The 12673-nt window shown below is 46.0% G+C and overlaps 1 protein-coding gene across 3 annotated transcripts in view; it reads left to right on the top strand.

Annotated features, from left to right (window-relative positions):
* SEMA3B (semaphorin 3B) overlaps positions 1 to 12673 on the top strand; it is a 175267-nt gene that overhangs the window by 135905 nt on the left and 26689 nt on the right. For all 3 annotated transcript variants that reach the window (XM_068252939.1, XM_068252940.1, XM_068252938.1), the window contains 3 exons: positions 4240 to 4359; positions 8572 to 8665; positions 10533 to 10652. In XM_068252939.1, the coding sequence (XP_068109040.1) occupies positions 4240 to 4359; positions 8572 to 8665; positions 10533 to 10652 (334 nt within the window). The remainder of the gene's footprint in view (positions 1 to 4239; positions 4360 to 8571; positions 8666 to 10532; positions 10653 to 12673) is intronic.

The raw sequence follows: 12673 nt of genomic DNA, 5'->3' as shown, positions 1-12673 counted from the left end.
TTTTAGTGCAGATCAGAAAGGATTTGGCTAGTGGTTGTGGCAATAATGAGGAATCGCCTCATCGGTCATGCACAGATATTACAGACATCCGCACTTTGTTTGACAAATAGCATTTTAAATTGGTAAATTTGTTTATTAATTAACAATGCTGGTGCCAGTGACACGCCGCCAGCGAAGGGTATCGCATACAATGACACACCCATCAGTCACCCTCCCAACAGTGCCAGGCCACTGTATCACAGCCAGCAGTGCCCTCTGCATCCTCTCACATCTCAGCTTCCCAGCATGCTTTGCAGCTGAGTCCATGTTTGCTTTCTGCATTATTAGCATGACTCCCACTATGCTGGGTTCAGAGGTCACGTGCCAGCAGGATGAATTGTAGAGTAGTTAAATAAAGGTGCGGATGGAGGAATGAAGGCGTGCTGGGTGGGTGCGAGCCATTCCTGAGACCAGGTGTTGGGAGATCTGTCCTTGGAAGTGGGTTTGGCTCTCAACACTCGGCACAATAATTAAAATGCAGAAAACTTTTCTTGGCCAGAGCAAATATGGCGAGACTGCAGGTGGTGCAGCTGATCACTAATCAGGCTATGTATGTTGTGCCAACTCCTGTGTCCCTGAATATGACTGTAAAACTTTGTTTCAAAGATTTTTAACTTTATTGCTAACAGCTTACAAAAGAGCGCATGTTACTTAACTTGTGGAACACGTCAGCAGACAGCCAATTAAACAGTAATAGGACAACCTACTGGGGATCGTAAAACCCTGGAGCGAGAGTAGAGATTAGCTGGAGAAGGAGGGAGCTAGCTGAATGCGTCTGTTATCGGTGGAGGAATTTGGTGAATCTGCAGCTATCGCACATATATACACAGTGCAGCTCTCCCACATGGCTGCCTGTGGGGGATTCCACCACCTGTACTGAGCAACACAGCCCATTATCAGCTTCCCCTCTTGTAACCCAGGCGTGGGGCCAGCAAAACACAGGACCCTGTGGCTACACTTCTCATTATCTTGTAATTATACACCGCTTTATAAATGTAGTGTTCACAGAGTATCGCTGGTGTGGGTCTTAGTGTGCCATACAATACTCACTTCTGCAGGCCGATCGACCTTTCAATAGGATAATATTATCAGATTGAAGGAGAATTGATACAGCACCTTGGCCAACCAGTCGATCTCGAATACAGCAGTGGAGGAGGAGCCTGTTCCTAGTTGGCGCCGCAGACCTGAGAGCTCACTAGTGTAGTCCTTTCACCACTGTAGCCCCCTAGAGACCTCTAGGGCAGTGGTGGCTTACCTTGGCACTCCAGCTGTGACAAAACTACAAATCCCATCATGCCTCTGCCTCAGAACCGGGACAAGCTCCTCCAGCACCCAAGGCTGAGACACTAAAGTGTGCCCCTCCATCTCTCCCACCCCAGCCGCAACACACTGATTGCTATTATAGTAAGAGGTGCCCCAGGGCCCCCAAACCCTCCAACACCTTAATCTCTAGTTATCTGGCTTGCATTCACTGCCCTGTATCCCCTTTTCTTATTTCTATTTACTTCAAACACAATAGGGGAATGATAGATGAGTGAGTTGTGCGCCCCCTCCTAAACTGCGCCCTGAGGCTGGAGTCTCTCTCGCCTCTGCCTCGGCCCGGCCCTGCTCTGCCTCCCCGAGTTATGCTTAGAGCTGTCAGAGTATTGCAATGCCTCATGGGACTTGAAGTTCCACCACAGCTGGAGTGCCAAAGTTAGCCATCACTGCTCTAGGGGGTTTCTTCAGCCTCCACCAAACGCTGATGCAGCAGTTCTGGGAGGAGAGACTGTTTATAGAGGAACTGTAATGATGTATAATAGAATTCAGTGAATTATTCAGGAAGCCAACCAACCAAAGCAACCACCAAATATCGTGGTTTAAAGAGAAACTCCAACCAAGAATTTTACTTTATCCCAATCAGTAGCTGATACCCCCTTTTACATGAGAAATCTTTTGCTTTTAACAAACAGACCATCAGGGGGTGCTGTATGACTGATATTGTGGTGAAACCCCTCCCACAAGAAGCTCTGAGGACTGCGGTACTTTTGACAGTTTGCCACAATGTAACAAGGTTCACAGACAGGAAATAGCTGTTTACAGCTGTCTCCAACGGCCAAAACAGCTAGGAGCAGCTACATAACCTGCCCACAGTAAAAATGTCACCATGTGATAAATGTCAGAATGTAAATCAGGGAGAGGAAATATTTTACAATGGGCAAACACTGACTAAATCATTTATACAGAATTATTGTAAAAATGAAGCACTTTTTTTATTACACTATTTTCACTGGAGTTCCTCTTTAAGTATCAGTTCCTATAGCTATATATTGCTGTCTATTGGTATGTAGCCATGATGTTACTCTTGTCACTGTAATTACCAATTGTTTATTTTGTATCGATTCTGTATTTTGTATATTTGTCTGTATTATTATGTTCCACATGTTGGTTGTTTACTTTGCACAGCGCCCTAGAATATGTTGGCGCTTTATAAATCAATAATAATAATAATGTAGCCCCGCCCTCCCACTGAGGCTTAGCCTAGGCTGTTTATTATGCGGAATACTCCCCTCCCCCAGAGCATTCTGGCAGACCAGCTATATTTTCTACTGGCTTTAGAACTAACTATAGGTGTTGCTGCCTGTGATAAATCCCTGAATGTAAATCAGGGAGAGGAAAAATTTTACAATGGACAAACACTGACTAAATAATTTATTCATAATTATTGTTAAAACAAAACAAATAAAAACAAACAAACAAGCAGCTGTATTCATTATGTTTTGACTACAGTTCCTGTTTAAAGGGGCACTATGGTGAACATGTTTTACATTTAAAATATGTGCAAACATACAAATAAGAAGTACATTTTTTTCCAGAGGAAAATGAGCCATAAATTACTTTTCTCCTATGTTGCTGTCACTTACAGTAGGTAGTAGAAATCTGACAGAAGTGACAGGTTTTGGACTAGTCCATCTCTTCATAGGGAATTTTTAGGGATATGTTTATTTTCAAAAGCACCTAGTGAATGGCAGTTGGTCTGTCCAACTGCCAGAAAACTGTGTAGCAAGCAGGGAAGCTGGCCAGCATCATTGTTTACATCTTTTTTTAGGGAATATCTTTATAAAGAATAAAAGTCTTGCTGAGAATCTCCTATGAAGAGATGGACTTGTCTAAAACCTGTCACTTCTGTCAGGGGCATACCTAGAAAGCCCCGGGCCCCCCTGCAAAAAAAATTCCCCCCCAGGGCCCGCTCAGGGACTTCTTGGGGGCAGGAGGGGTCGCAGCATAAGAGGAGAGCTGTGGCCGCAGATCGGTGGGGAGGGGGGAATATCCCCCCCCCCTCCCTCACCTCGGGCACTCCTCTCAGCGCTCCCCCTCCTGCAATCATTGGTGGTGTTCGTGGCAGCCACGGCGGCAGGCAAGCTGAGCACATACCTCCTTCTGGCCGGAGGTCTCCGATCACTAAGTGCTTCATAGAACTTCCTGTTTACACCGGAAGTTCCATAAAGCACTTAGTGATCGGAAAGACCGGCCAGAAGGAGGTATGTGCTCAGCTTGCCTGCCGCCGCGGCTGCCACGAACACCACCAATGATTGCAGGAGGGGGAGCGCTAAGAGGAGAGCCCGAGGTGAGGGAGGGGGGGGGGAATTTTCCCCCCTCCCCACCGATCTGCGGCCACAGCTCTCCTCTTATGCTGCGACCCCTCATGCCCCAAAAAAGTCCCAGAGCGGGCCCCCCCCCCCGCGACGGCAGGGGTCACATCCCCTATTGTTACGCCAGTGACTTCTGTCAGATTTCTACTACCTACTGTAAGTGACAGCAACATGGGAGTAAAGTAATATATGGCTCATTTTACTCTGGAAAAAAACGTATTTTTTATTTGTCTATGTTTGCACATATTTTACAATTTTTCACCATAGTGCCCCTTTAAGGCAGAGGTAAACTCCTGCTATTGGGGGGGAAGGGGGGCTGTAACGTTTTCACTCATAGACAATATCTGGTACTGCTGGGATCCATACTTCTTATCTGCTGAGCTGGAAGTTCAGGGGAGGTGGGGGGTGCCGGGCTTTTAGTGAATTCCAGCTGGGACATGGGTCTCCCCCTCCTTCTGTCTGGTGGAATAGAGAGAAGGGGGAGGGGGACCTGCTGGGACGAGACAGACAAATTGTCATATTGTGCAAGTTGTGACATTGTTACTGACAGAAGTATTTCTCCCCGCAGTTAGAATGTATGAATTATGTGAAGATCCTGCAGCTCTACAACCGCACTCACCTGTTCACCTGCGGCACTGGATCCTTCCACCCCACCTGTGGCTACCTGCACGTGGGGCAGCGCACCGAGGTAACCAACAGGGGGAGCCCTGTCATCATAGCCGGGAGACAATGTTCTCATTAGTGCCGATTGTTGCAAGGCTGATCACTCCAGGCACTGAACTTGTGTCGCCCCGTGTCACCTTGTGTCACTCTGGGTTTGGTCTGCTAAGTTTATTCTGTGATACGGCTCACTGGAGTCATCCAAGAAGCCTGACCTGCATTTATTAAACATTAAAGGTACTCTTTAAACACTAATGGTACAATTTTTATCGTATTGTCAGGCAATTTATTCAGATCGTATTTTATGAAAACAGAAGCTGTTGGCCTCAATCCTGATCAAACGCATTATTGATCGTTTCCTTAAAGGAAACCAGAGACGATAATAAAGGTTTTATACATACCTGGGGCTTCCTCCAACCCCATGCACACGGATCACTCCCATGAATCCTCGACTGCCGGAGAGATACGTAGAGGGCGCACTTCTCTTGCGCAGACTTGCCGAAGTTACGGGACCCGGTACCGGCGATAAAGAAGACTGAGGACGGCGGCGTGGGAGCAATCCATGCGCATGGGGCTGGAGGAAGCCCCAGGTATGTATAAAACTTTTATTATAAATCATTTCTGGTACACTTTAAGGCCGGTCTTACACCTGGCTATTGCGTTGTGCCCATCGCAACGCAAACAAATTCACTCATATGACCCTGCGGCAGAGTGCGCCAACAGGGTCATATGCATAACGTTGCCCCTTCGCCGCCCCTCGCGCAGTGACATGGTCCCTGCTGGATATGTAGTCCATCACTGAGATTCCCGGGTTTCCCCATCGCAATCATGCCGTTCCGAACATGCACGCCGTTCCATCACCGCCAACGTATTTAAATATTCAGCGTTGCTCATTGACTTTTATTACTTTCACTGCGTCGGCGTGGAGGTTTGACGGTAAGGCACTGTTGACTTTGTGGCGGCTCAGTGGCCAATTGAGAAACTCTGGCGCAACCTGATGCGGTAAGTGTGCTAGGCCCCAGTGCCCCAATTTGCCCTGCGTAAAAAAACAGGGTGACGCAACGCAAACTTGCAAGGTAAGTATAAAAGGAGCCTAAAACAAATCTGTAGTGTAAAAACCCTTCCTGGTCCTCTCACGATGTCCTGCTTCCAGGGCTGTCCCCGTTTGAATCTGTCACCTATGTGAGCCATCAGAAGCGCTCACGTCCCCAAGTGTTTCTGCAGACGGGCGGCTCAATGCTTTTCTGCATGTGCAGTACAAAGCTGTTCATCTTCGGACGCACTCGGGGTTGCAAACGCTTCCAAGTATCCCAGTTGGTCGAATATGTGCAACAGCAGTGACAGTGCTGAAACGAGGGGGTCCAGAGCCTTCCCTCTCCATAGGTTAGTATGTGACTTTTTTTCTGGCTTCAGTATCACTTAAAAGAAATGATGGTTCCGCTTGGCAGGCCACTGGTAGTTGTGAGCCATAACTGGTTTAGATGTGATTGCAGGTTGGATTCTTTAGTGTCGTGGATCAACTAAAATATGATCTTTTCTTTTAATCTGAATGATCTTATTGAAAATATGATCGACGCTAAAAATGGTACCATTTATGGGCACCTTAACTGCTGAGACTGTGTTATAATCAGGCCAACAGCATGGCCAGTTTTATGAATAGCAGACCAGGCCCATTGTGTTCCATGTTTGCTGCACACTGTGTGATATATTGTCACATGATTGTAGAATATGAGGTGATGTATTTTACCTTCCTCCGGGACACTGTGTGATGTATTATACAGGACACTGTGATGCACTGTTGATTCACAAAGCAGTGGTAGGGCTGGGGCACACTCAAGCGATTTTGGCAGCATTTGTGTCAAAATTGCCAGCGATTTGCCAATGTATTCTAATGGGGTTGAACTCATTAGTGCGATTGCAATTAGGAAAATCACAATTGCAGGCCATGCAGCAGTTTGGGTGCATTTATGCTCAAAGCAAAGTATTTAAGCACTGCAAACTCGCTTTTCAAAGCAATTTTGCAGCAATTTGGGGACAAACGTTTTTTGTTTTTTTTAAATAAAATTAGTTATACTTAACGAGTGTTCTGATGTCCGGCTTCTGCCTGTCGCCCCGCCCCCTAGCAAAAGGCACTTGTTTGACCTAGAGAAGAACCTATGACCCCTTACGCTAGAGGGCGGAGCTATGGACGGAAGACGGACATTGGGACACCCGGTAAGTATACCTAACTTTATCAACAGGTACAAAAAGGTACAGATCGCCTCGACCTTGCACCTGCAAACGCAAACCGGCTAGGTATTGCTGCACAGAGTGCTTGTGTGCTTTAAAAGTGCTGCAGTGATTCCTAGTGTGCCTCAGGCCGTGTGGTGTAACACATTAATGTACACTTGTTATTGTATGGAAGTAACTGTTTATGCAGTTCACATTGCCTGTGGTGTGCTGCGCTGGAAGTACCCTAATGTAAGCGTATACCTAGTTTACCATGCGGTGGACCGGAACTCCTGCAAGTCTATGGCGACTGGCGTGTTTTTAAACTGACTGCTGCAGTTTTACGCGTCACGCATCTACAGAAGTGCATTTTAGCAATAAGCTTTCGCACACGTCATTGATTCGGTAACAGGAAGTGAGCGTCACTTCCTGCTTGGCCTGCTGCCAGATGGGGATTACCGCGTACTAATGCAGGAATCCCCGAAGGCCTGTTTTTGGTGTTGCATTGTTACCGCCAATATTCAGTGTGAAACTGGCCTGAAGAACACCTGAAGCGAGAGGTATATGGAGGCTGCCATATTTATTTACTTTTAAACAATACCAGTTGCCTGGCTGTCCTGCTGATATTTGTCTGAATTACACCCCTGAAACAAGCATGCAGCTAATCTTGCCAGATTTTAGTAAGAAACATCTGATCCGCATGCTTGTGCAGAGTCTATGACTAAAAGTATTAGAGGCAGTTGATCAGCAGGACAGCCAGGCAATATGCATTGTTTAAAGTATACTAGAGCAATAATATAAAAAAATATTTATACAGACCTGGGGCTTCCTCCAGCCCCAGCCGCTGGAGAGATACGTAGAGGGCGCACTTCTCGTGCGTAGACTGGAGCCAACTGACGGCAGTGACGGGACCCGGTTCCCGAAGCTGCAGACAGCGGAGGATGGTGGCGTGGGAGCGATCCGAGCAGATGGGGCTGGAGGAAGCCCCAGGTATGTATAAATCTTTTTTTTTATATATATATTGCTTATTGTGCAGTTTCGTAATCTCTATTTTTAACCCCCGCAGTCACTATTTTCTTTTTGTGTTTTAGAACAGTGCATGTTGTACTGTACAATGCATAATAACAATTATCTAAAAAAAAAAAAAAAACTGGAAAAAAGGCTTTCTTGCTCAGCCTGCTTGTGCCAGTGTTGAAAGACACGGGGCTCCTTCTTTCTTACCTATGTGCCCCCCAAAAAGGGAGGTGGGCACAATGAAATGGTTTGGGCAAGGCTGTTGAAAGCCACGCAGGGGCCCAGGGCAAAGTATCTTTGGGATTCCCCCCTCCCAGGTGGTCATCCGCTGACTGCTCCTGTGGCCTCCGGCCCGCATGTTCCATAGCTGAGCCTGGGCTGCCTTGTAATAACTCACCTGTCCTGGCAGCGGCTCCGTTGCGATCTCCGTTGCGATCTCCGTTGCCTGTGTCTTCTTCGTCAGGCACATGCTATTTGTACATAACATGGGCCAGGCATACAGAGGACACAGGCAGCATTACTGAAGACGGAGATCGTAACAGAGCAGCCAACAAAACAGGTGAATTATTACAAGGCAGCTCAGCTACGGAAGATGCCGGGCCACGGGAGCAGTCAGAGGTAGACCACCTGGGAGGTCCAGCGACACAGGGGCCCTTGGTGTGGTCGGGGCTTTGAGGCAATTGCCCCCTTTGCCTCAATGTAAGCAGCAGCCCTGGGAGTGGCTCCAAATTGCTGCCCTCGCCTAGCTGAATAGATAAGATAGGTTACTTTCTGAGCCCTTATGTACTGTATTTACACAGGGATAAAAATAATTTAAAAACACATACTTGGCGTGTTCATCTCCTGCTCATTTGTGTTCACTTCTCCACCTTCTGTAATATTCTGGAATGATTGCAAAACTGCTGAGCCGCCATGTGACTGGGAACCCTTGTCGTTCTTTGGCTTAGTGAATCAGTCTCATTCTATGATCGGTTGTACTGTGTGCAGGACTTTGTGTAATTGTGTTATGTTGTTGCAGGAATCTGTATTTAAGCTGGAGACGCAGCGGCTGGAGGATGGGAAAGGCCGCTGTCCGTATGACCCCAAACATACTGCGGCCGCAGTGCTTGTCGGTGAGCAGACGCTTCTCTAACACCTGTAGAATATCAATATAAGGGCCCATTTCTACTGAGTGCAAAAATCGCAGTGCAAGTTTTCGCATTGACACTGAAACCAGTGCAGTTCAATGGAGTTGTTTCTATTGAATGCATTTTCCAAATGCAGAAAACATATGGGGCTTGATTCACTAAGACAAATAGCATGCCTTATCAAAGTGAACACGCCTTATCAGAGTAGCATAGCGAGCGCTACGAACTTATGCCTGCTAATTGGCAATGGCACTCGTCCTGCCCTGAGCCCCTGCGGGTTCGTATCGCTCGTTATGCTACTCTGATAAGGCGTGTTAACTTTGATAAGGCGTGCTATTTGTCTTAGTGAATCAAGCCCAAGGACTGCATGCTGCACATTTCTGCACCACTGTTTTCGGATGTGAATCTCGATTAATGGAAATAAATGGTCCCGTGTGCAAAGTTTCAATGTGAATTTTTGCATCCGTTCTCCCATCTAACATGCTTTTTCCTGTTCCCTGTGTAGTCACAGTGGTATCATGTTGCTATGGAGATTAAAAATCGAATGCGAAAATTTGCATTAAAAACACACGAGCATTGAATTCTCATATGCAGTATACTAGTGGAAATAGGCCCTACTAAGCACAGATCTGAGCACACACAAGTGATTCACAACAGAGCAGGATCATCCACAAAACAACGTAGGCAGGTGCCTGGAGCCTAGTGGGTATCAAGGGGGCCAGCTTCCTTGACCCCACTCTCACCTCCGTTTACCAGAAAGCCTATCATAAGTTGACCGAAGCTACTACTTTGCCTTGGGCCTCATTTCTGATTCACTACTTCCCACACTATTAGGAATGGTCAATGAGATGCAATTATTTTCTAGCTAATGCAGTATTATGCAAATTTATGCAGCTTGAAAATGAACCAATCAAATCCTGCTGAGGTAAAATTCGATTGGTCCATTTTCAAGCTGCATAAATTTGCATACAAAATGTTCATAAGCCTGTAAAATGTATTTCTCATTGACCATCCCTACACACCTGTACATCTCTGGGTGGGATTTATTCCAGGAGACTGGAATCATCCAATCACATTACTATCATTATTATTATTTAGTATTTATCTAGCACTGGCATCTTTCGCAGCATTGTACAGAGTATATTGTCTTGTCACTAAAGGGGCCCATACACTCAGCCGATTTTCTGGCCGACCGATCGATCCTGATCGATCGATTGATCGATTGCAAATCGGTTGGCCAATCGAGCGATCGATGGCCGATTTCGATGGATTTCCATCGAACTGGCAGGGTGGAAAATTTAGGTCGATCTGATGAGATTGCTTATCAGTTTGCATTGGCCTTAATGGAAATCTGATGGCAAAAAAATGCCATCAGATCGAATTTCAATAGATTTCAAACTGAAATCTATTGGAATTCTATCCTGGTAAAAAAATGTTCTAAAAACGCATCAGATAGATCATCAGATGCATTTCTTATCTATCTGCTGCCAATCTGACGAGTGTATGGGCACCTTAACTGTCCCTCAGAGGGGCTCACTATCTAATCCCTACCATAGTCACATGTCTATGTATGTATCATGTAGTGTATGTATCATAGTCTAGGGCCAATTTAGGGGGAAGCCAATTAACTTATCTGTATGCTTTTGGGATGTGGTAGGAAACCCACGCAAACCCGGGAGGATATATACAAACTCTATGCAGCCCTGGCTGGGATTCGAACCGGGGACCCAGCACTGCAAAGTGAGATTGTTAATCACTACGCCACCATACCGCCCGCATGCAGAAAATCTGATTTTGCAGCTGTCCTCACACTTGATATAACATTTTTTCTCAACCTGTTTCATGTTCCCAGGTGATGAATTATACGCTGGGGTCGCCACAGACCTCATGGGAAGAGACTTCACCATATTCCGCAGCCTGGGACGCCGCCCACCTCTGCGCACCGAGCAGCATGACTCCCGCTGGCTGAACGGTAAGTTCCTGCACCATGGCAAGTGTAGGATTCTTCCATTATGCTACACATCAAGGCCATGTTCCCGGTGAGATGTTGTGTTCCCTGTATAACCGGAACGCAACGCAACAAAGTTATACTGCACCTTATGGCCGCGTTGCGTCGCATACAGTCAATGAAATGCTTCACTGTAATGCTTACCGTACGCATTGTGCAGTAATGCACAGACTGCAAACAGTGCGTTACCATATCGCATGCTGTTGCACCCCAACGTACCCGCCGCACAGTGAGCATCACTAGAGGTGGCGCATTTCAAGCGGCCGTTATGTGGCACTGCAATGCACCACTGTGAAGGAGGACTCGGAGAGAAGTAGGTAGCTTCTGCAGTGTCATCATTCACTGGGATGAAGCAGCATTGGCAGGTGGTGCAGCCATATTGCCACTGGCAGGTGGTGTTGGAATATGATTGGAAAGCTTATGCAAACAATGTAGCTTGATTCATTTAATGCTATAAGTTTAGAAATTTAGATATGTTGTTAATTAATATATTATATGCAGTAACACACAGACGAAATTCTAGCAATTATCTTAAAAGGGATGATCAGTAATTTGATTTATATAGAGAAGTTTTATAATTTACTGTACTGCCTGATAAGTTGTTATATGTATACTCCTGAATGTAAATGTACATGTTTACAAATTAACAGTACTATTATTCAATAACTTGCTGTAATGTAAAAAGTAATTTACTTTATCATTTGTATTAATATGTCTTTGACGTATTGTTTAAAAAATTTTTTGCAAATTCCAATAAAAAATATTGAAAACGGAATATGATTGGAAGATGGAGTAACAGTGGCAGAGGCGCTGGAATATGATTGGAGGATAAAATAGCTATAGCAGGTGTGCTGGAAAATTATTGGAATATAAAATAATGCTGGCAGTGGGGGATGCAATATGGTTGGAGGATGAAGTAATGCCGGTGGGGGGATATGATTGGAGGATAAAGTAATGTTGGCAGTGGGGGCTGGAATATGATTGGATGGGTAAAATAATGCTGGCAGTGGGGGCTGGAATATGATTGGAGGATAGAGTAATGCTGACATGGGTGACAGAGTATGATTGGAGGATAAAGTAATGCTGGCAGGGGGTGACAGAGTATGATTGGAGGATAAAGTAATGCTGGCAGGGGGTGACAGAGTATGATTGGAGGATAAAGTATTGCTGGCAGGGGGTGGCAGAGTATGATTGGAGGATAACGTAATGCTGGCAGGGGGTGACAGAGTATGATTGGAGGATAAAGTAATGCTGGCAGGGGGTGACAGAGTATGATTGGAGGATAGAGTAATCCTGGCAGGGGGTGACAGAGTATGATTGGAGGATAGAGTAATGCTGGCAGGGGGTGACAGAGTATTATTGGAGGATAGAGTAATGCTGGCAGGGGGTGACAGAGTATGATTGGAGGATAAAGTATTGCTGGCAGGGGGTGACAGAGTATGATTGGAGGATAGAGTAATGCTGGCAGAGGTTGACAGAGTATTATTGGAGGATAAAGTAATGCTGGCAGGGGGTGGCAGAGTATGATTGGAGGATAAAGTAATGCTGGCAGGGGGTGACAGAGTATGATTGGAGGATAAAGTAATGCGGGCAGGGGGTGACAGAGTATGATTGGAGGAGAGAGTAATGCTGGCAGGGGGTGACAGAGTATGATTGGAGGAGAGAGTAATGCTGGCAGAGGTTGACAGAGTATTATTGGAGGATAAAGTAATGCTGGCAGGGGGTGGCAGAGTATGATTGGAGGATAAAGTAATGCTGGCAGGGGGTGACAGAGTATGATTGGAGGAGAGAGTAATGCTGGCAGGGGGTGACAGAGAATGATTGGAGGATAAAGTAATGCTGGCAGAGGGTGACAGAGTATGATTGGAGGATAAAGTAATGCTGGTAGGGGGTGACAGAGTATGATTGGAGGATAGAGTAATGCTGGCAGGGGGTGACAGAGTATGATTGGAGGATAGAGTAATGCTGGTAGGGGGTGACAGAGT

This window comes from Hyperolius riggenbachi, chromosome 9, assembly GCF_040937935.1.
Source record: "Hyperolius riggenbachi isolate aHypRig1 chromosome 9, aHypRig1.pri, whole genome shotgun sequence".
NCBI classification, from domain to species: Eukaryota; Metazoa; Chordata; class Amphibia; order Anura; family Hyperoliidae; genus Hyperolius; species Hyperolius riggenbachi.
Note: the sequence above shows the minus strand (reverse complement) of the source record. Positions and strands in the feature narration are given on the sequence as shown.